Source organism: Rattus rattus, chromosome 7, assembly GCF_011064425.1.
Source record: "Rattus rattus isolate New Zealand chromosome 7, Rrattus_CSIRO_v1, whole genome shotgun sequence".
In the NCBI taxonomy this organism is placed as follows: Eukaryota; Metazoa; Chordata; class Mammalia; order Rodentia; family Muridae; genus Rattus; species Rattus rattus.
The window spans coordinates 87,471,428-87,496,287 of NC_046160.1; the positions used below are offsets into that span (position 1 = coordinate 87,471,428).

A 24,860-nucleotide genomic window follows, 5' to 3' on the forward strand; every position below is an offset into this window, starting at 1 on the left:
GTGAGCTTCTAGGGAATTGAGGGGTTTCCTGTTGTGGGGATGTACAGTGCCTGGGAAAGGCACTAGGTACTAGATGGGAATGCAAAGGACAAAATGAAGGAAAAATCAAAAGTTTAAGGATTTTAAAGCTTTGCCTAAGTGCTAGCTATGCTCCCAAGAAAGAGGAAGCAAATTTTTCTTTGGTTTTTTCCTCTGTTTTGTTCCCAGAGCCCAAGACAAAAATTAAAGTTAATTAATGTACTTTATTTGTTGTCAGTCTGGGATCACGCTATGGTTAATAATGCTCTTTCTACAGGAAGATGGTTTGAACTTCATTATAAACAGATCCCACCCCTTTGCCTTTTTTGGAGAGAGGGCTGATAGGCTTTCTCGATGCTGCCCAGGCTGCCTAGGCAGTTTGTAAGCCGGGCTGTCTTTGAGCTATCTATGCTCTCGCCTCATCTCCACACTGGATTTCCTATAAGCCTGCAACACCAACCACTCCAGGCTATTTTACAAAGGTCATATTAGATATATCGGTGATTGTCTGCAGTGATTCTATGTGATGGAATATTGAATGACAGTGGAGGTGGTATGAAAGATCCTCCTCCTCCTCCTCATGAAGGTGGTAGTGGTGGTGGTGGTGGTGGTGGTGGTGGTGGGGGTGGTGGTGGTGGTGGTGGTGGTGGTGGTGGTGGTGGTGGTGATGATGTAGCACTGATAATACAGGGCACTTTGTAGGCACTTTGACACAGCTGAATCCTTTATATTTTGTTTGATTTCTTAAATATACTTATAAGCAAAACTGAGACTTAATAAAAGTTCCTGTTCATCCTTGTTCAGAACATGCATTTCAAGATACAGGATGACATTTTGGTTTGCATAGGCTCCCCTGTCTCTGTCTCTGTCTGTCTGTCTGTCTGCCTGCCTGCCTTCCTGTCTGTCTGATGTCTGTCTCTGTGTGTGTATTGACTCGTGTGTACAGGTGGAGGTCAGTAGACATCAGATATCTTTCTCTACTTGCTCTCCACCTCAGTTTTTCATATAGTTTGTCACTGAATTTGAAGCTAGAGCAGCTGGCTCAGAGAGCTCCTGGGGTTCTTCTCTCTGTCCCCTCCCTCAGTGCTGGGGTTAGTTTCCTGGTGCTGTGCATGTTACTCATGGAACCATATCCCCAGTCAAAAGCCTATATTTTTAATATCGTGTTATTTTAATGTCTATGGGATGCTCTGGGCAAGTAGACAGTATCTTGTTTTCTCACTGTAAAGAAGATATATTGATGATAAAGCTATTGTGGTGTGAAGATCAAAGCAAGTGAAGGAAAAATTGTTCTTACAGCCTTATTGGTTGAGTTCTGGGCCAGTTAGCAATCTTGTTTCAAAAAGCAAGTTGGATGGAGTCTGAAGAATGACAGCCAACGTTGATCTTTGGCCTGCACACATGTGCCATCCATGTAGATATGCCCATGTATGTACATGAGAACACACCTCCAGTTTTTCAGATCAGTTTTTGAATCATTTTATAGATGTTCAGTTTGTTTTATAAATATCAATTTTTATGTTGTCCCATATAGTATAGTTCATATTGTAAATATTTCAGGTGAATAACTTTCTTATGAACTTATTTTTTTCAAGATGTAATGCCTATAAAACACTTAAAATTTTTCTATTATTATTTTTATTTCTTGAGGTTATAATATAATTGAATCATTTCCTCCTTTTCCTTCCTTTCTCTTGTCCCTCCTGTGCACCTCCACTTGCTCTCTCCCAAACTTATGACGTCTTTGTCTTCAATTGTCACACACATACACAGATGGGAAACTACTTCAAGTTAAATCTTTTATTCTCAGAGAGACTACATTTTCTAGAAAAGGTGCTGTTTTGGTTTAGTGACCAACAAATGACCCAAGCTCCTAATTTAAATCCCTAGAGGGGACATAGTAGATATAGAAACTGCCCGAGAAAAGAACTGGAATAACAGTGGCAAACTTTGTGAAAGGGGTTTCTTCTTTAGCTAAAGGCAAAATATATTTGGTGCTGTTTATGCCTATTTTACTCCTTAGTGAACCCCTAATTCCTACAAATGTCCTTAGATTTTTTTAAACCACAAAATAATTTAATAACAAATTATTTTAAAATGTATTCAGAAAAACATTCAGGCATTTTCCAGTTTGTAATCTTGTGTTAATGAGAATATCAGAAATATTACAGTGAGGAAGTGCCACCTGACTCAGCGTCCCTCAGAGTCTAAAACGTTCGCAGCTGAGAGACCGGCTTGAACTTGACTTTCAGCATAGAACACTTCTGCTAGTAACGGAGGTTTGCTCATTTGTCCTTCCTCCCTTTCTGTTTGTCTGTCTGTCTGTCTTTTTACAGCATGGCAGTACTTTTTTGTTAGATGAGTTATTAAGGGCTGAAGAATTAATTTAAACAGTTTGGTAATTCCTTTTATTAGAGATATTTCTTAGAAATTCTCCTGTCCCTAGAGAATAACCAGCTCTGAGTCCTGAGGAGAAGCAGCAGAGGCTGCCCCAAGCTGAAGTAGAAAGTGTTTGGGAAAGGCCCGCAGGAGAGCCAAGTGCACAGGAAAGTCTGAAAGAACGGAAAGTTTCCAGTTTTTAAAAGACCAGTGAGTGATGTGAGATTGAAAACAGTAACAAACAAACCCATTTTCTTATTGTGTAGTCTGTAAGCACAAGCTTAGAATAGTGATTTTATCGTATTTACCTTGTAAAGACAGCAAGGCAGGTAATTGTTCAAGGATTGAGGATTAAGAGTGCTATTGCTTTGAATGTATGTTAACTAATTTTCACAACCTTTGTACATGGCTTTGTGTGCTAGTTTTTTTCCCCAGTGTAAAATGAATCTTAATATGTCTTGCAATTAGTGACAAATAAGAAACTTTGTAATTAAGAGACGGTCTGTTTATTTAGGAGCCTTCAAAGGTTGTAAAAGATTATACTTGGCTATATGTAAAGGATAAGTGTTGTGAAATAATGCCCCTCAGTGCCCCTTTTATAATAAATCTCAGCTGTGTGCTCAGCAAAAGGGCTCAGTGCCAAAGAGAACAGGTTCAACTTGTCTGAGGATTTGCACCGCAGCAAAGCGTACAACTGCTTTGTAGAGGTCATAGTGGAGGTCACAGGCATATGCAATAGAATCAGAGTGGCTTTAAAAACACCGCAGAACCATGTTGCTTGCTATTTAAGAATCTGTGTTAACTTCAAGCATTAAAAGTATATTAGATCCTAAAAGTAAGTTCTGAGTACAGTTCTCAGTCTGTTTCCAAATGGACTTAAGCACCTTGTAGCAGATCTTATTAAAGATCTTCAGAGTAATTTTATGATAATTTCCCTGACATAGGTATTTATTTGGTAATTGTAATTGTGTTTAGTGGATGGATATCATTTGAAGGAAAAGTCTCTTATGTCGAGGGCAGGGACCGTACATGAAGTAGTTCCAGTGCAAGATGAGAGAGTTGTCATGAGATGGTGAGAGTGTGTGTGTCTTCATTAGGTCTGCTTTCTCTCATTTTAATAAATGATCAGTGGGATCAGAATTCAACAACAGCAGCGAAGAATACCATATTACATACTGCCATAACTCTTGCCCCAAGTATCTCAGGTTCATCCATATGTGTAGCTATCATGTGTCTGCCTGCCTATCTATCTATCTATCTATCTATCTATCTATCTATCTATCTATTTATCTATCTATCTATCTGTATCTATCCACCCACACACCCACCCATCCACCCACCCACCCATCCATCCATCCATCCATCCATCCATCTAAATTTCTAGAAGAGACAATTCAGAAACGGACTGAATTGGAAAGCTGGTGAGAGCCAGACAAGGAGGCCTTAGGTTTAATAGAAGGAATTCCAGAAAGCCACAGACAGAAATAAGCAGATACAGAACTAGGCTGAGCTGGGTTTTGCCTAAAGTTTTATGTGACTATTTTTCTTGTTTTGGTGACCATGTTTATTTTCAGGGGTGATTATAGTGAAGCAGCAGCAGCCGCTGTGGGCGGGAGATTAAGGGTAATCTGTAGAATGTGTTTCAGCGACGGCAGCTGATTGGCGGCAGCACCTGGCCTAGCAACTGGTCATGTTAGTACTCACCACAGTTAAATACCAAGTTGTAAAATTTAGAAGCACTTGAAAGTCAGGTTTTTCTTTGCCCTTAGGTTACTGTTTTACTAAGTATACATCTCTTTAATATATGTTTGTTTGTTTTATAAAAGGAAGTCTATAGAATAAAATTAGTTTTTTACCCCCAGAATTAAAACAAAAAGCAAACCTTAAAGCAAACCATGTGACAGTCTGGATGCTGTTGCAGTTGTGGGAGCTGCACTTATGCTGAGCAATAAATGGGCTCTCAGATGGCAGCCCGGAAGGACTGCGGCTCTTGTGCGCTGCAGTGTCATCCACAGAGTAAACATGAAGCGCTGTCAGAGGCACAGTGGAATGCAGCCTAATGCAGCCTAAAGAACTGATTAGCTCAGCGCCTCCCCAAGGCACCTATTTCAACCTTGCTAGGAGTCAGTCTTCTTAGTTGAAAGAGTATTTTTGATCATATTTCAATGTGCATGCAACTTATAACGATTGACAAGCCATCAATTTCTGTTGTGACTTCTGCTAGAAGAGCTTGTTTTTGCTTATTATACGAAGAAAACTAAACATCTAAGAAAAAATATACGTATAAAAGTTAAAGTTTATATCTCAATATAGATGTAGTTTGCCTAAGTATATGTTTTTCAGAAATAGATTGTAAATATTTTCTGAAAATGACATCTTAGAAAACTAATATAATTTTCATCTTAAAAGAATCTATATATTAATACATAAGTAAATACCTTGTACTTTATGATTTAATGGCTGTAAATCTATTTTATGGAACAGTTTGTACATGTTGATAAATATTTGAAGGTAGGGTTAGTTCTGGTGATACAAATTTCAGGACATCCAGGGCTACACAGAGAAACCCAGTCTTGAAAAAAATCAAAATCAAAACCAACCAACCAACAAAACAAAAACAAACTTTAAAACATCCCCAAGGCTAGGTGGGTACTAGTTATTTGTCTTGCTGTTATGATATCATACCTAACAACAGAAACTACACAGCGGTTATCTCTTCTGAGTTCAAAAGACTTTAAATAGACCCAGAGATCTGGCACACGTCATTTGGGCGGCTGAGGTAGAGGAGCAAAGGCGCTGTTATAAGACACCTGTTCAGTCTTGAAATAAACATTCCTAGTGTATCGAGCGCTGGATCAGGCATGGAGGATGTGTGACTCAGTGTTTGTAGCTTCTCGTATGGTTTTTTTTTGTTAACAGAGTCAAAAGGTACAGTTAGGTAACTTTGCATGAAGCAATTTTATGTTTTATTGCTTTTATCAGAAGTGTAGACATATGTACAAGTTGTCGTCATCACCAGCTAACTACTCGCTCAAGACGACGATGCTTTCTTGACTTACTCTTACAGGGAGTAACAGCAAATCAGCGAAGATGTTGATGCCTAAAAAGCTCGTTAAAAATTTCTGTCAAATACTGTTTTTTTTTTTGTTTTGTTTTGTGTTTTGTTTTTCGTTTTTAAAAACAATTAGCACAGTCTTTCAAAGGAAAGAGTTTTTTGTCTCACCAGATAGCCTCCCTTGATGTTTTTCTTTTCTGGTCTTTTTATAGAAACAGACATGATTTGCTGGACGCTATGTCCTCTTGGCAGCAAATTCTAGTCCAGCAGCAAGACAAGCATCAGAGAAGGAATTAAAAACCATTCTCTCAACACTGTTGTTTTTCAGTGCCCAAAGAAAATAAACTTAAAACAACAAAAATAAAGCACATAAATTCCATGGGTTCTCTCTTCCCTCCCTCTCTGCTTCCCTCCCCTGAGACTTGGTCTTGCTATGCAGCCCTGACCTCCATAGTGCCCAGGCTTACTGTGATCCTCCTACTCTTCCCTGAATGCTCCGTTTACAGGTAGCTACCACCTAGCCTTTCACTCCTACATAAGTTACGTTTTATTTTTGAAACTCTTCACAGTAGTTTATATTGGTATACCAATATATACCTAAAAGTAAAGTTGAGATATTATTAAAGAATTTTCACATTTTTCTGTGAACACTAAATGCTGAGTTTTGAGAGTGAACATTGCAAGTGGATTCATATGGCAAAATTTTCCCCTATAGAGGACAGATCATAACATTGCAGAGCCAATTTGCTACAGACATTTTTAAAGTCTTGGCCAAAAGATAATACAGTATAACTCCTTGGGACTATTTGATTGCAATGATGAACAAGATTAGGCTCAGCTAGATGTTAGGAATCTTTGATGGTTTAAAGCATATTTTCAGAATATGAGCATTGCTTGATGAGCAGGCCGAGTGTCTGCAGGGTGACCGTCTTCTTCCTTTGCAGATACACTTTGAGAAGGAGACATTTTGGGTGGTTGGCTAACGTGTCTTAAAGACAAAGGGTCATAAAGGTCGACTATAGGGATAAGTCATAGTTAGGATGCTCAAAACGGATATTTTTGATGTTAAATTCTACCCATTCTAAAACATTTACCTTGTTTGATGATTTTAGTAGAGATTTAGGAAATACAGAAGTAAGTGCTTTTTTTTTTTAAATATATAAACCAGTCATGTATTCAATTGGAGGAAAACCTTATTTGTTTTTATGATACTTGGACAGGCAGTGGGTTATTTCTGCTTATAGGTCAGGGATTTCTAGCAGAGTCCCCTGGTGCTCCAGTTTTCCCCCAACCTCATTGTAGATAGCAAAAATGAGATTAAGAGAATTCCAATGGTTTACTTCAGTTTATTCAGCTTTAGAGGCAACATCAAGGGAAGTACATAGTTCCCTTTTAGCCTTCAGACCCCTGCCCTCCATTTGTCCTTTTGACAGTTACTGTAAATTTTGAAAAATAATGAGAAAAAGTCATTTCTGTGTGCCTGTCAGGGATGGGGATGAATTGTGCCTACCGTGAAATGATGTTTTAGCAGGAAGTTATTACCGTGCAGCTGTTACAGTGATGATGGGCTTACATCACCCCAGAGTGACCGGAACAGCAAATACTGAAATTACTCTGCTTGTTCCTAAAATAAAGTGAAAATACCTGAACTACCACAGAAATGTGACTCTGAGAAGTAGCTTGTACACAGTGTGAGGCATGTTCTTTCAGTCTGCTTGCTTCTTAAAACATTATCTATACCAACACATATATCCATATATACGTGCACACATATTTAATTTATTAGGATATTTACCAGAATAGAAACAGTTCAGAAATACTTTATTTGATTTTTCTCAAAGGCTTTCTGTAGATTGGTCTCTGGAAGTAGTCTTAGAATTAAGGTGACTCTGCCCAGGGAGTGACATGTTTTGATTCCAGTTTCACAGCCATGCAGCATACTGTGCTGGATTTGATAAAGTTACCGTTGTGAGAGGAGCTAGTTGGGAACATCATTGCTGTTGTTCTTTCCCGAGCCATTTAAATAACCCTAACAAGCACACGTGGAAACCGTTTTCTTTGCTGAAACACATTCTACAGATTACCGACCAGGCATCTGCAGGAGCAGCAGGTGATCTTAGGCTCTGGACAATCTCTCCATAAGGCTCAGCGTATCAACCCCACTCTTCATACAGTCTCTTCTCTTCATATCTTACTTATTCGTGATTTCATTGTTACTTGATGCTGAAGATAGCATAGCTTCTCTTGGCTTTATTTTATATTCCTGGCTGACTTTACTGAACACTACTACCTGGATTTTAAAATACAAATACTGCTGATGATTTGACTGTTTTAAACTCTTTAAAAAATATAGTTCTAGTATGCTATAACTTTAGATTTTATGATTCAATGAATTTAATTAGTTTACAGACTAGTAAACCAGTTTCTGTAAGTCAAACTGAAGGTATCTTCATTACGTTAAGAAGGTAACTTACACTCATTTGGCATCCTGCCCCTAGCTTGTGACAATAGTATAGTGCATGTTGTCTCTGCAGCTTTGTCCTTTCTGGACAGTTCATATACATAAAAGCTGTTAGAGTATGCTGTCCTGCAGTTCATCCACGGTGTAGCACATATCCAAGCTTCATTCCTTAACATTCCTCTGCACGTTGTATGATGAGTGGACTGCATTCTGTTTATTCATTCAGAAAGAGAGCTCACTGTTCTTACAGAGGAGCAGACTGTAGGTCCCAGCGTCCATACTAGGCACCTGGAACTCCAGCTCTGGGGGATCTGATACCCTCTTCTGGACTTCACAGGCATCTGCGTTTACATGTGCCACAGATACAAACAGAACACTGAACAAACTGAACTTAAAAAGAAAGACGTTGACATTTTAATATGGCCAGGCATGGTGGCTCTCACCTTTAATCCCAACACTCGGGTGGCAGAGGCAGGTGGATCTCTAAGTCTAGTCTGCAGAGAGTAAGTTCCAGGACAGCTGAGGATACAGAGAAACCCTGTCTCAAAAAACCAAACCAAAGAGAGAGAGAGAGAGAGAGAGAGAGAGAGAGAGAGAGAGAGGAGAGAGAGACACAGAGAGACAGAGAAGAGGGAAAGGGGTTTTGATGGGAATTAATATTGGTGCCCCAAATCCAGGGTCATGGGAGTTCTTTCCATTCTCTGATGTCTTCTTCCATTTATTTTTTTTCAGCGTTTTATTATTTTCATCACACCTTTGTTAGATCTTTCCATATTCATTTATTTATTTAAACAACTGTGAAGGTATTTTTCTGACTTCCTTTTTGGCATATTATTGGTACATAGAAAAGCTATTGATTATTGTATTTAATTTTATATCCTGCCACTTTAAAATGTTTATTCTGTTGTCTGGTAGGGTCTTTTATGTATGAAGCTGTATCTGCAAATAAGGATACTTTATTTCTTTCCTAGTTTTATCTCTTAATTCCTTGTTTTATGCTGTAGCCAGGTTTCTAAGCATGATACTGAGTAATTGTGGAAAAAGTGGACACCCTTGCCTTGTTCCTGATTTTAGTAGAAATGTCTTCAGTTTTTCCACTTTTATTATATAATGTTGGCTCTAAGCTTGTCATATGTTGAGATGTGTTCCCTGTGTTTCTTCAGGACTTTTATCACAGGAATGTTGGATTCTGTCAAAATACTTGCCGGTGTCTATTGAGATAATATTGTGATTTCTATTCTAGAGTCCACTTCTGTGTAATTTATTTGTATATGTTGAATCGTCCCTGGGTCTATGGGGTGCAGTCAATTTGAAGTATCTTTTAACCTTTTGCAGGCATTTAATTGATAATAAGTTTTCATGTATGTCTTCCCCAGGAGATGAAGGAGATTGATCTATCCCTTTTTCTTTTCTTTTTTTCTTCTTCATTATCTTTAATCTTTTTTTACAGACCTATCATTATCCCCCTCCCGGTCTGCCCTTCAACAGTTCCTCATCCCATTCCTCCTCTCCTGTCTCCAAGAGGATGTCCCTCCCCAGCACCCCACCCCACCTCATCCCGCCAGGCCCCCCACTTCCTGGGGCCTCAAGTGTCTCCACTGAGGCCAGACCAGGCAGTCCTCTGCTGTATATGTGTTGGGGGCCTTGGATCAGCTCGTGTATGCCGCCTGGTTGGTGGCTCGGTGTCTGCGAGATCTTGGGGGTCCAGGTTAGTTGAGACTGCTGATCACCCACCTCTACAACTTCTTTCAGCCTTTCCCTAATTCAGCCACAGGGGTCCCTGACTTCAGTCCATTGGTTGGGTGTAAGTATCTGCTTCTATCTCAGTCAGCTGATTGTTGGGCCTTTCAGAGGACAGCCATACTAGGCTCCTGTCTGTAAGCACTCATCAGTTATAGTGTCAGGCCTTGGGGCCTCCCCTTGAGCTAGATTCCAATTAGGGCAGTCACTGGACCTCCTTTCCCTCAGTCATTTCTCCATTTTTGTCCCTGTAGTTCTTTTAAATGGGAACAATTCTGGGTCAGAATTTTTGACTGTGGGATGGCAACCTCATTCCTCTACTTGATGTCCTGTCTTTCTCCTGGTTCTAGACTCTACAAGTTCCCATCAACAGTCCCTCTCTTTGAGTCCTCAGGGTCTCTCACCTCCCAGGTCTCTGGTACATTCTAGAAGGTCCCCCCACCTCCTACCTCCCGTTGCCTGTTTCCATTCATTCTGCTGGCCCTTAGGGCTTTACTCCTACCCCCCTCAAAAAAATGCCTGATCATGTTCCCCTTTTCCTCCCCATCTCTTCTCCACCGGGTTCCTCCCTCCCTCTACCTCAGATGATTGGTTTCTTCTCCCTCCTAAGTGGGATCCTCACCTGGGCCCTTCAGCTTGTTAACGTTCTTAAGTTCTGTGGACTGTATCCCTCCCTCCCTTTCTCTTTAAAACATCGGTTAACTATATTAGGCAGTGTTCTTTAGAGAGACAGAACCAATAGTAGTATGTATTAAACGGTGATTTGTTAGACTGTCTTACATGTTAACGTCTGAGTGGGCCTTCAACGGCTGTCATCACACTGGAGAGGCTGGAAATTCATAGGTGGTTTATCTACCAGGGTGTATGTCCCAGCAGCCTCAGTCGGAGGCTGCAGTGTTCCTCAACAGCCGCGGCCTTCAGTCCGTATTGAAAGGCAGAAGAAGCTGGGCTCTGATGTTCTTGAAAGATAGTAACAGCAGTTAGAGCAATGACAACAGGCCGGACTGGGGAACTGGGACTCTAGAATGGGGTGGGTAGGCCTGAGAACTGGATGGATGAACTTGAGAACTGGATGAATGGACTTAGGAATGGGTAGATGGACTCACCAGGGAGATGTAGAGGCAGTCAGGCAAAAAGCAAAAGCTTTCCCCTCAGATCTTCTTACTTAGGTGCTGATGCTGCTGGCATTCAGGGCATATTTCCCCACTTTAACCGTGTGGAGAGACCCCCTCACAGCTTTCTTCTTAGTTGAATTTTAGATCCAGTCAAACTGACAGCCAAGATTAACCATCTGCACCATGTCTGAGGCACCCACTAAGGTCCTAGCACATGTGAGGTCTCCAGTGTCGTTTCTTCCTGGTTCAGCAGTTATCCCTCCTTGCTTGCTGCTGACGGGCACTTAGGTTCTGCTGCTGCCTTCAGAATGACCCTTGAGGTGCAGCTAGTGCCAAGCTTCCTTTGTATTGTCTTTATCACTTCAATCTAAACTGTATGTATGATATACAGGCTAATTAGTTTATGTGTAATATATGTATCACAGAGTTGAACTTCCTTAATCTGAAATAGTTTTCTTGATAGTTTAGAGTAATATCACACTGTTATAGTAGGAATGTCACAATAATTATTTAGCGTTTAAAAAGCTATTAAATGGGGTTGGGGATTTAGGTCAGTGGTAGAGCGCTTGCTAGGCCCTGGGTTCGGTCCCCTGCTCTGAAAAAAAGAAAAGAAAAAAAAAAGCTATTAAATGTTTTTGTTACATTGTGTGTGTGTGTGTGTATGTATGCATGCTTGTATGTATGTATGTATGCATGCATGTATGTGTACACAAGAGTGCTATAGTGCATTAAGGTCAGAGGACAGCTTTTTATTAATTGGTGCTCTCTTTTCACCATGTGTATTCTGGAGGTTGACCAAAGGCCATCGAATTTGGAAACCAAGAGCCATCACGTGCTGAGCCATTTCACCAGCCTTCTGCCATAAAACACCTGTTGGCCATTTCTCACTTAATACCTTACATATTTCTTCATATGTCTTATTAAGACACGGTCTGAACTTAAGTAGATACCAGTTTTTATTTTTATTGTATTTTTCTTGAAAATGTTAGAAGGCCAAATTGGAAATCATATGTAGATGGCTAAGTGATGTTTGATTTTGTACACTTGTATTCAGATGTGATCCTTGGGTACTGACCTAGTAGTTCTTTTCTTCTAAGAAAAATAACTAGATGTTCAATTGAATTTAATTTTTATCATAAATTTTTAAAATGATTTATTTTATGTATGTGAGTAAACTGTCATTCTCTTCAGACACACTAGAAAAGGGAAATAATTTTTTATATTGTATATGTAAATATGTGCATATAGTACTCATTTGGTAAGCTTGATTCTATTGTGAAGAACTAAGACATTTAAGTGACAGCAGTTTGCAGAACCCTTTCCCTAGTTAGAACTTTAAAACAAAACAAAACACTGACTACTGAATCTGTCATAGTATTTGGTAGAAAGTGGGAAGTGTAAGATTGGACTGTACTTCTATTTTGCTTAGTTCTATTGATAATAAACAATAACACTGATTAAAGCAAAACTTACATTTTATAGAATAATAACCCTAAGTGCTTTTTTATTTTACATTTTTATTTATTTGTCTGTATGCGTCAGTGGTGGGAATACACATATGAGTGCAGTGCCTCCAGAGGCCAGGAGAGGGCGTTGGATCCTCGGGAACTGGGTCACAGGTAGTTGTGTGCTGCCCAGTGTGGGTGCTGGGAACTGAATTATCCTCCGCAAGAGTAGCAAGAAATCATCACTGCTGAGCCAGCTCTAGTCATCTTTAAAATCACAAGTGGCAATATGAAAATATTATTAAAATGTATTTTCCTCATGTCTCTTATAGGGTCAACAGATTTCGTTAGCACCAATCCAAAAGCTTGAGGAAGCTCTCTACGAATACCAGCCCCTTCAGATAGAGACCTGTGGACCCCAAGTTCCTGAACAAGAGCTGCTAGGAAGACTTGGGTAAGCGTCAGAAGGACTTTCTGTGTGTAGGGCTTCGTTGTTGCTGTTCGGATTTCATCGATGTTGTAGCATTCTTAGGAATTTACTTATAGAACTTAATCCTGTTTCTTAAAATTAAGTAATACTTAATTCTACGTTAAGTTTTATTCGATATATCGACTTTTCATTGTCGTCCCTAGATTCTTGGGGTCAGGACTGGGATGCAGGCGTTCTCCATCAGAGGCTGTCTTTGGCAGACATATTTGAAGTGGCTGTTTTAGCTTACCACTTGCTTCTTTGAATGGAAGATTAATTACCTTAGTAAATAATAAGTCAGTGAAAATATGAATTCAGTACCTTTCTATAAAAATAGTAGATTTAGTCACTGTCTTCTATTTATGCTGAAACTAGATTTTTGAGACCTGAGCCATGAGAGATTTTTTCCATCAGGTGTAACAGTGGCTCAGCTGTTGCAGTGTGTGCTTCCCTCTGGAAATGAGCTTGAGGGAATGGCATTTGTGAGTAATAGCGATAGCCTGTCATTGAAACAATTTGAAGTACACACACATTGTCTAGGAATGCCACACACACACACACATACACACACACACACTCTCACACTCCTCACATACACTCCACACTACCTCACACACATTCTCACACACACACACTCACACATATACTCACACACACACTCTTACACACACACTCGCACGCACACACACACTCACTCTTGGGAAGTCCAGACACAAATGATGCAGGATGTAGATAATCATTTTTTGGTCTGTTTTTTTTTTCCCCCAGTGTAAACTATTGAATAGAAGACTGAGTCAGAAATTGTGTTTCTTAATAAAAGACCATAATATGAAAAAAAAAAAAACCAATGCATATAATGAGGCCAAGTAATTAAAATTAAAGACTATAGCAGCAGAGATAAGAAATAGCAAACATTCAATAAAACCTACATGTGTCCTCAGATTAAACCAACATCTGGAAGATGATGTATATAATATTCTACATAGGATTATTGAGGCTCCAAAGTAGACCTAATGTAAAAATGGTTTATTCTTTGATTATCCACTATTGGGAGGCTCTTAAGGATTGATAAAATTTAGATTTTCTTATGGTCTCTCTTTTTGTTCTTTTTTTTGGAGCTGGAGACCGAACCCAGGGCCTTGCACTTGCTAGGCAAGCGCTCTACCACTGAGCTAGATCCCCAACCCTTCTTGTGGTCTCTTAAAGTCCTATGGTTTCTAAATATGAAGCTAACAAAATCTAAAACTCCCTTGAGACAGCAAATTTATTTATAATTTCTTATATGCTAGTAGTTACAGCATGAGGATATAAGGTACACATGCATTTTGGGAGGTCAGAGGTCAACCCTGGGTGCTTTTCTGCAGAGGCCATCAACTTTGTCTTTTGAAACAGGTTAGGTCACTGGGACCTGGGCCTCACTGATCAGGCCAACCTGGATCTCCTTTAGTAGGATTACTAGCAGGTACCACATCTGAACTTTGCATGGGTTCTAGTGATTGCACTCAGATTTCCATGCGTGCATGGCAAGCACTTCACCCTCTGAGATGTTATCCTTCTAGCTCCAAGAATATTATATTTTATGGCTTAGAAAATTTACATGTAATACCAATGTTGGTTTAGAAAACTTTGACTGAATTACCAACAGCCAGAACTATCATTTTAATTTTCCCTTTGAATCTTTAATGCCAGTAAAGATTATTTAAAACAGTCCCTCCTCTGTTAAAGAGTTTTACATTTTCTAATAAATTTGTTATAAAAACTACATTTATGAGACCATGGGAATGATCATAAATAATAGCAGTGCATTGTTAGGTTTATTACACGGAAAATTAAAGTGGTTTGGATTAAAAATATTTACTTATTGAGAGAGGGAGAGAGAGAGAGAGAGAGAGAGAGAAAAAGAGAGAGAGAGAGAGAACCATATACCATGGTGCTTATGTGGAGGTGAGGGGAAGTCAGTTCTCTTCTTCCACCACATGGGTATGAATTCAGGTTGTTACCCTCTGAGCCATCTGAGTGGCCTCAGAGTAGTGGTTAAAGGACAGGAAGGAGAAGAAAGCTTACTATTATAACATCTTATAGCAAAACAGGAATAAATAGCTATTCAACCAATACCAGAGTCGACAATGAGTTCATATGAATTGTCATTAGGACAAAGAAGATGGCTCAACAGTTAAAGAGCTTGCTTCATGAGCGTGAAGTCTAAAGTTAGGATACTAGATACCTCATAAATGCAGGAGGGTGTGGTAACCCACTTGAAGTTCTAGTCTCAGCTGGTAGAGATAAGCAATCCCTGAGTAAGCTGACTGATGGGACCAGCAATATTGGCAAGCTCTGGAGTTGATCTCATGATGAGAGAGACCCTGCCTCATTGAATACAGTGGAGGAATAATAGTGGATGATTTTTTTTTTATTTTTTAAAACAAAACTTGATTTTTTTCATCTTTATTAACTTGAGTATTTCTTATTTACATTTCAAATGGGTAATTTTTGACATCAACATTTAACCTCTACATGTATGAACACCCATGTGCAAACATTGATACAGACACACATACACACATATCATGTGTCCCATACATGAAAATGGAAAAAGAAAATACTTAGTAAAAGGTAGGAAAAGAAAAATAATAAGAAATAGAAAAAATAGAAAATAGTCTGACAATAGATATAATCTTAATGACATTGTGTGTTAAATTTTTGGCCTAAAGCAGTTAGAGCATATTTTGCTCTTACAGAGGACCTTCATTGGGTTCCTAGTACCCACACTGGATTGTGAGTCACACATACTGAACACAAGTGCTGTATGTACATACACTCATGTACATGCATACACTCATGTACATACATACACTCGTGTACATACATACACTTGTACATACACACACTCATGTACATACACACATTCATGTACATACACACACTCATGTACATACACATGCACATGAGATTAATAAAACAAATCTTATTTTAAAATGTAATGTAAATGCAGAAGTTTAAATATCACTAACTAGGTAATAGAAATTTCCGTAATGCTATAAAATGCTGTAGATTTATATTATCCTTCCTGTGACCACTGGTCACTTTCTACTGAGCACTTACAATGTGCATAGTGTGAAGAATCAATTTAAAACATTGGATTTCATTATATGTTAAAAGTTTGAGTTTGTTTGATCTGCATTTTATTGTTCTAATTTTCCAATGACCTCAACTATTATCTCTTCACATATTTCTTCTTCCTTATGTTCTGTTTTTATCTTATACCTCTGGTTTCATGTGTTAGACCCTTTAAATGGCCTGTTTCTTAAGGTGAGGTAACAGAAATACACAGTAGGCTATCTTAAGAAATTGAACAATTTAGTGTTGTTAAGTCATGGCATCTCGTTGTGTAGCCAGTCACCTGTACTCACCATCTCTACAACTTTTCGTTTTGCAAAACTGAAGCTGTATTAAGCATAACAACCTAATCCCTCCTCCTTTCCAGTGCCTTTTTGTCTCCTAGAGTTTGTGTTGTCAAACTCTAAATACCTCATAAAATGGACTTACATAGGATCTCTCTTTAGTGAATGTTGCAAACTTGGCATATCACATAGCATCATGTCCTCAAATGTGTGCTCTGTTGAAGAGTGTACCAGGCCATTTCAGGTTAAACAGTGGCGTGCAGTATGTTCGTGCCACTTCTCTTCCTCCATTCATCTCTCAGTGGACATATGAGTGCCGTCTTCTCTTGGTTCTGGTGAATAGTGTTGCTGTGAGCCTGGCTATTCCAATAGGGTGTTCACAAGTAGGGCCTGCTCTTACTGCTTTCAAATAGAGACCCGAAGTAAGATTGCAGGGTCACTGGAGGGTTCTGTTTAGTTTTTGTATGAGGAGCCTCCACACACCGTTCTCCAGCAAAGCTTTTTGCTAAGACGGAATAGAGTGCCAGGGTTCCATTTTTTTCTTATTTCTATGGACATTTTCTGTCTGAATGGTAACTATTAATGCCTGTAGATGGGCACTCATAGTCGAGCAGGGGTGTTTCCTAGGTGACTAGTGATGTTGAGTATCTTTTCACGTGTTCATCAGCCGTGTATATGTCTTCTTAAAGACATTTTATCATTATCATTATGTGTTCACACAAGTGCGCATGTGAGCCTGCTTCTCTATATTTTTCTAGACGGTAGTTTAAAGTAGTATTTACGAAAGGCTGAATCTCAGTTCTTAAATTTGTTTTAAATGGATTAGTTCAGGTTTCTGTTAGTGAAATAATTGACAGCAATCTAAAATGCCTTGAAGCACTATCACTTAAAAATAAGACGTTATTTAGTAGCTTCATTAAAGTATAATTTACATATACCTGCTTTACACATATATTTCCAAGAGTTTTGACAAATGCATATCATGCATAGCCACTACCATAATCACAACATTGACTGTGTCATCTGCCATCACTGTGATTGAGTTTTTTCCTAGAAAAAAAGAATTATAATTGTTGATTATATTTGAAATTCTGCAAGGGAGAGAGAGTATGCCATGCTATGTATACTTTGGTCGAGGGCTTTACCTGTTGAAAGTAATATATGACTTGCTTGCTAAACAACAGACAAGCAGTGTTCTAAGTTTACTACTTCTGCTACTCGTGTAAGTTACTAGAGTAGTTTCACAGAATTCTTCATCTTAAAAGCAAAGAAAAACCCCAGGCACACACAAACATCACAAATTACAGTTTTTGTATGTATTAACCTAATTTATATTATACTTGGTTGTAATTGTTGAAGTATTCTAAGCTAGCTTGGGTTTCTCTCTCTCTCTCTCTCTCTCTCTCTCTCTCTCTCTCTCTCTCTCTCTCTCTCTCTCACTCCACCATACCTGGTTTTGTTGGTATTTGAATTAAAAGTCAACTTAGAAATAAACATGAATCTCTGTGCTTTAGCTGCTACTCCGGCTATAGTCTGGTATGCTTTAAGTCTCTTTTTATGCAATCATGGAAAAATATGTTTCCGCTTGAAGCAGTTGTCAAACAAGCGTCTTTCATCAACAGTCAGACACAGGGCAGCTGAATGAGGCTGTTTAGTCTAGAGTAAATGCTCACGAGACTGCAAGGTCACTGAGGAAATGTAATTACGCAGTCTGTCTCAGAATCATAGTTCTGTAGTTAAGACGTTAACAATATTAAATCATAATGCTGATTAAAATATGTAATGAGATATATTCTAAAATTAATCTCAGAAAAGCAGCTCCAAATACAATAAATTATCACAGTGATATACAGTTGGTTTTATTTCTTTTAATAGGACTCCAAAGGAGCAAGTTCAGTTTACTGTTGGAATTTGGTTATTTATTCTTCCCGAATCACTATGAAATTTCGTAGACCCCATAGACCCTGTATAAGGTTGTCTCCATTGAAAAATGAAACTTTAATCTTTTCAAGGGTTTTGAGAAGCTGAATTTTTAGTAGTAGTAATGTCGTTTTTTCCCTCATGTGCCTATCACTCAACTGGTCTTTATGGCGTACTTCCTGTAGGACAGTTACGCTTTTGGATGCCAAGAAAATACCAGGGAACAAAACAGGAGAAAATGCCTCTTTATATTCTGGCCTAAAATAACAATAAAAACACAGTCTCAAGTCTATTAGTGAACAGTTTAGCCAGAGTTCGCTAAGTGACAGGAAAACCAATAGAATACAGTGGTGTTTGAGATGGAGTCTGCTGTGGGAACTGGCTCATGGCCGTAGATACCATGAGCCGTCTGCGAGAGGAACCAGCGTGCTGGCGATAGAACGCACGGAGTCTTCACACTAGGAACAGTGGCAGGGGATGACGGGAGCCTCGATGTGAGGCTGAAAACCTGAGGGCGAGCAGGTGGGCTGTGGTGGAGCGGCTATCGGGAGTCTTCCATCCGTATCTCTAGACTAGAGAACCTGGAGTACTGATGTCTGAAGACAGTAGGCAAATCTCTTTGCCCCAGCCTGGAACCACCGTGTTCTCTTTGCCTTGTCTGTTTTTCTTCCTAGTTTGTCCCTCATTTGAGCTGGATTTTGGGTGAGAGTGAATCTTCTCTATTTAGACTGCTAATTCAAATGCTAATTTTGTTCTGGAAACACTCCTACAGATTTTTCCTTTAAGGGAAAGACTAATCATTGATACAATGGTAAAATTTGTATCATGACCACAAGGGCTTTGTATTCTAAAATATTTCAGGGTGGGAGATTCTTTTTCCTTACGCATCACTTTGAATTTGCTTGATGCTGTTTTAGATAACATTTAAAAACCGATTACCAGTCCTAGTTTCTGATCCCTGAATGCAATTTTTCTCTCCTTGTTTCTGCCTCCTTCTGTCTCCTCATACCCGCATCATTGGACAGGTTCTCAGTATGTATTCTAAGCTGACCTCAAACTGGTAATCCTCCTGCCTCTTATTTGTTATGTTTATAACCAAAATTGATTCTACCCTTTGACTCCAGCCAAACTGATTGATAGTCACACCAGAGAATGATATCACATCCTGTGTAGGCTAAGTCCAGTTTTCAAATATATCTGAATGATTTGGAGGTTTTTATTATACCTGGCTCTTTTTGCATTTCTGTGTCAAGATGTGGTATGAAACCAGAATTCCACATATACAAATGATAATGTCTAGCTTTTACTATTATATTTTACTCCTTTTGTGATATCAAAATTTGGTACTTTGTAAAGTATAAATTGCTTTTAATATATCTCAAGAGATGACTGCCATCTTTTCTATAATTATAGGAGATTCATTTTTAGGTTTATGAGCATCAGTTAAAAGGATCAGTCCAATTAATTGTTCATTCTTATATGGTTTTCTTTATCCCAGAATTCTGCATGTATATATACTTGCCTATAGCGTCTAGCAATATTATCAAGTTCCTTATAGTAAATGTTGAAATATATTCCTTTAACAGGGTATATGATTGTCCTTCCTGTCCCCAGTTACTATGAAATAATACCTGGATTGTGGCGGTCACTTGGCAGGCAGTCTAGCCAAGTCTAGCTTCAGGTTCCTTGAGAGACCTTTTCTCAACAAATAACATGCAGACAGTTTTTTGTGTGTCCTTTTATTTAGTTACCGTGTGGATTTTTTGTTCTTGTTGTGTGGTTGGTTGGTTTTGTTTGTTGTTTTGGTTTGAGGGATATGTTTTATTTTGTTTTCTTTGTTTTGGGGGGCTTTATAGTATTGGGTTCTAGTTCAGTTTTTGAGAAAGAACTTAAGTTGGGTAGGTAGGGAGGAGGAAAAGACTTGGAAGAAGTTGGGCAAGGGGAAGAATATGATCAAAATATATTTAAATTAAAAATTGTTTAAAATAACAAATAAAATTAAAAGAAGGCACATTTGAGAAATATTTCCACAGTACAGAATCCAAGTCAACAAGTTCTTTTTATATGTCAAGAAATGCTGTAATGACTTAATAGATATGAAGGCATCAAACATCACAAGAACCCTAAGGGATGGAGGCCTACAGAAGCTAAACATATATTCTAGCATTTTTTTTTTTTATCAAAATGGGTTTTGTTTTTTTATTTAGCTTTGTGGGTTTAAGTGTTAAGCAGAGCAGTACTTAGAATCATATAAATAACTCGCTAAAGCAATTAGATGAGTAAAATGTATATATGTGTGTCAGTCTGCTTATCTATCTATCTGCAATATAAACTCATATCTAAATATCGATATCTGAATTGAAGCATAAAGCTGTTATGATTTTATTACCACAGTGACATGAAAGAGTGTTGTGACAGCACAATACTGCGTGTTGCCCTTTTGTAAGAGTGTATACGCTGATATATTGAAATAGAGATTTGCCTTTCCTGGAAAAAAAAATAAGGTGGTGAATGCTAGAGCAAGGGTCCTAGTGTTGACCTCTGACCTCCACATGCACACATACAGTTGAATGGGTTGGATCCATAAATGTATGTAGACAGGCATATAACACACACACATTAGTAGAACTCACTGCAGCTTCTTAGCTTGAGAAGATTCACCTGGGTCTATCTGAGGTGATTACTTACATGATTCTTGTCATCCTCATAACTATAGCTGCACAGACTCCTCTTACCCTTTGTGTGTACGGCCTTGTCATTGTTCTTCTGTGCCATTATGAGCTGAGAACAAGGTTCTGAGTTAAGTGTATTTTCTGAATGCTCAAACGAGACTGAAGAAAGTGTGCTTTAATGTGGTTATACCATCGCAGTGCAGTTGTGCGGAATTGGTCTATAATTCTTTCAGGAAACAGAATTGGTGTAATTGTTGAGACTCTTATAACCATTGCATCATCCTTCAAAGGATCACATCATGTTGTGATCCTTACTGTTTTGACTTCTTTTTGTTTTGTTTTAGCATTGTGGGAAATAGTTGAAGTAATTGTAAGATGAAAGCATGTTTCAATCTATAGTAAAGATTAAGTCACAAGAAAACCCAATAATGTTTCCTTATGTAAATGAAAAGATCTATTTAGCCTATATGTGAGTTCAAGAAAGAATAAATTTGATTCTCTTTGAAACAGCTTTGGGTAGCTTTACATAATATAACATAACATATCTTTAGCCACATGGTTAAAGGATAGGGATGTTGAGCTTTTGTAGCATAACCAAGGTAACAAGTGTATCTGTAGACTTGTAAAGTTTCCTGCCGAGACTTGTGATTTTTTTCCTTGTGACCTCTCAGTTCCCCACTAGAAAACCCACTACTATGCTTTCTGAAGTATACATTCATTTACACCTTCTAGCATTGTATATAGATAAAATAATAGTCAATGCATTTGCTTTTGTCTGACTTGTTTGAGGCAGTATAGTGTACTTAGACAGTCATCCATGCTTAAGTATATATCAGTGATTGATTAGTTTTTATTGCAAAATGGTATATCCTATTGTTTTTATAGACCACAGCCTGTCTGCTTACCTGCTAATGGGTATTTGAGTTGTTCTCAAATGTCTATGGTCTTTAATTAAGTCCTATAGGAGTGTTCCTATCAGAATGTGCATATTTGCTTTCTTTACTCTGGAGTGAGTACAAAGAAGAAGATGTTGTCATGTGTAGGTATCTATTTAAGTTAAGGAACTCACAGCCGTTTTCCAAAGGGGTTACATTGTTTTATGTTCATTCCCCCATGGAGTCTCCCAGGCCCAGTGCCCTCATTTGTTGGTACTTGTTGCAGTCAATCTTTTCAAAATTTTATCTATTTTAATAGATGGTGATGGGACTGTTTTCAAAAGTTTGTTTCTCTAATGAATGGCGACACTGAGAATCTCTTCGTTTGCTTTGCTGCTTTTCTTGGTTTGTTTGATTGTTTGTTTGTTTTGACCTATTCTACTTTTAAGGTGCCTGATATGGTTGGCAAACTTCTCAGTCTGTGGCTTAGCCTTTCAATCCCTAAGTGTTTCTTAAAATAGTAGGAATTTTCATTTTGGTTGAGTCCCGAGTTTTTGTTGTTGTTGTTGTTTTTTTGTTTTGTTTTGTTCTCCTTTTATGGCTTATGCTTTAGGTGTTCTATCTATTAAATTTTCCCCTGAACCAAAGTCAAAATAGTTTTTTATGTCTTTTCTTTAAGACACTTTATTGTTGCCTTGGGTGTAACGTAATTTAGCTCTGTGATTCCTTTGCAGTTCATTTTTTTTTTTTCTTTTCTTTTTTTTTTCGGAGCTGGGGACCGAACCCAGGGCCTTGCGCTTGCTAGGAAAGCACTCTACCACTGAGCCAAACCCCCAACCCCTGCAGTTCATTTTTTATGTGGTGAGAGTTATGCTCTGGTTCTCTCAGTGACATAAAGATATTGAGTGGATTTGTATGCTTTGTTGAAGACAGTCTTTTCTCCACTGAGGCATCTGTGCCTTACTGAGAAGTGAGCAGACTACCCACGCGTGTCTTTGATTCAGTGTTTTGTTTGCTGCTGACACTGGAGTTAAGGTGTACTGGATCCTTCGGTTGTATAGTTTGTCTGAATGTGGACATCAGTCCTTGGGGGGGGTAGTTTTGTTTGTTCAGCTTCTTCATGTAGTTATGCAAATGACTGCAAAAAGTCTGCTAGAATTAAACAACAAACACAGGCCTTCGACAGGTGTGGTGGTTCATGCCTGACACTGCAGGAGGCAGACAGAAGGAGTTGGTGAATAGTGAGTTGGAGGGGAGCAGCTTTGGATTTGTGAGGTGTGTAATGTAGAGAGCATACACATGGCCTACACTGCTCCCAACAGCCAGCATGGGCGTACTATATTTGTTAGAATTAACCACTATTGATTCGTTTTTGTTAACTAAAATTTCTACTTCCTTTAGATTTCCTTAGTTTTACCTAATCTTTTTTCTGATCGAGGTTCTTATCAAGGATCTTACAATACATTTAGTAGCCTTTCTCATGGGGTCTTCTTGGCTTTGACAGTGTTTTAGAGCTGACACATGCCTGATGACCTGGACGATCTGGAGTATATCGTGCCTGTATTTTGCAGAATGTCCACTTATAAGCATTTATCTGCTTTACCCTTCACAATGAGATCAGAGTTGTACATGTTCATGAAGCATATCATAGAAATCCGTTACCATTTTTCTCACATCAAGAATACACACACACACACACACACACACACACACACACACACACACACACACATACATATCTGGGTGTTGAAGCATACACCTTTAATTCTAGCACTTGGGAGGCAGAAGCAGACAGATCTCTGTGAGTTCCAGGACAGCCAGAGCTACATATTCAGACCCTGACTCGAGGAAACCAAAAGGAGGGGGTGGGGGTGAGTATATATTGTCAATAGGACACCATTACATTGGGTGTCAACCGTGAGCGGCAGCCTGAGAACTTGTTAGTTGGGCTTTCTACTGTGAAGTTATTCTCACCTCCTCCTCCCAGACTGGGGAAGTCATTATACAATTCCTTGGTAGTACAATGTCTATATTAATTACTTAGAATTATGTGTGCATATGTGTTGTTGTGGTCGTGTGCTCATGTCTCTGTGGGAGGCCAGAGGTTAGTGTGTTTTCCTCAGTGATTGCCCACCTTTTCTTTAGAGTCAGTCTCTCACCAAACCTGGAACTCACTGACTGAGCTCAACCAGCGTGCTCCATGTGCCTTCTTGACTCTGCCTCCCAGGCAGTAGGTGTGCGCCAGCTTGTACATGCGTGCTGGCACGCCTAGTTCAGGTCCTTGTGCATGGATAGCACTTCACCCACCGCTTATGCTCCTATCCCAGGCTTTCCCTTTATTGGTTAGCAGTTTAATTTATTTAATTAAGTATTTTTGGCCACCAAATACTTGTATATGTTTCTTTTACATTTTGGTTATCATCAGTTCAGATTGTGAGCTCTAGTGACCTTGGCATCCCTTCATTATACTGTTGTTCAATGCATTGCATATTCATAAGGAAAAATACAGAGGTTGCAATCATAGACTGTGTCTTTCTTTGAATTCTGTCTGTTACTAGGTTAAATTGACAACAGAGTGTGCAATCATTCATTAAATCTTCATTTCCTAATTGGAAGTTTAGGATCACAAACTGGGATTTAGTTGTCCATTTTTTCTGTATCTTGAAATATTCATAGTGTTTTAAGAAGCACTTTCAAGGATAGAGAATCCTTTTAAAATTAGGTATGTAGAAATTGCATTTCCATTTAAAGGGACTAAAGAAAACTAAACCTGGAACCTGGAGATTGAATTGGTGGGAGGTGATTAGCTATGTGTCATTTGGTGATGCTTTTAACCTTTCAAATGTAAAACACACAGGCTCTTGAGTAAAGTACTCAGGGAATTTATGTGTATCATAGTCTGTGATTTTCAACTGTTTCATGGTCTGTTTCTTTTTTTGTCTCCTTAACTAAGATATAATTCATTTTTTAATTTCTGAAAATCCTTTTACCATGACTTTTCTAAGTAAAGGAAATGCAAAAAACATTAATAAAAACATAAATGGAAACACTAGAAATTCTGAATTTTATATGAGCTATGGGGAATTGTGACTCATTCTTTTGGAAATATATGTTATGAAAGTATGGATTTGAAAGAAGCAGTGAGCACAATGTGTCAGGACAAGTAAGCTTTTTTTAGTTATCTTGTAATCATAAGACATAGAAATAAGTTTATTGGAGTTTTTCCTTCCCATTGAAGGAAATGTGTAGTCATTATTGAAAAATTTGGGGGTAGAAGTAAGTAGGAGGAAAAATAACCTATGATTTCAAT

General features: G+C 38.6%; 1 protein-coding gene across 1 annotated transcript in view; it reads left to right on the forward strand.

The window, feature by feature from the left end:
• The window catches only part of Mnat1 (MNAT1 component of CDK activating kinase), a 142,627-nt gene that overhangs the window by 83,371 nt on the left and 34,396 nt on the right, over window positions 1-24,860 (forward strand). The window contains exon 7 of the mRNA XM_032907934.1: window positions 12,546-12,667. Within this exon, the coding sequence (XP_032763825.1) occupies window positions 12,546-12,667 (122 nt within the window). The remainder of the gene's footprint in view (window positions 1-12,545; window positions 12,668-24,860) is intronic.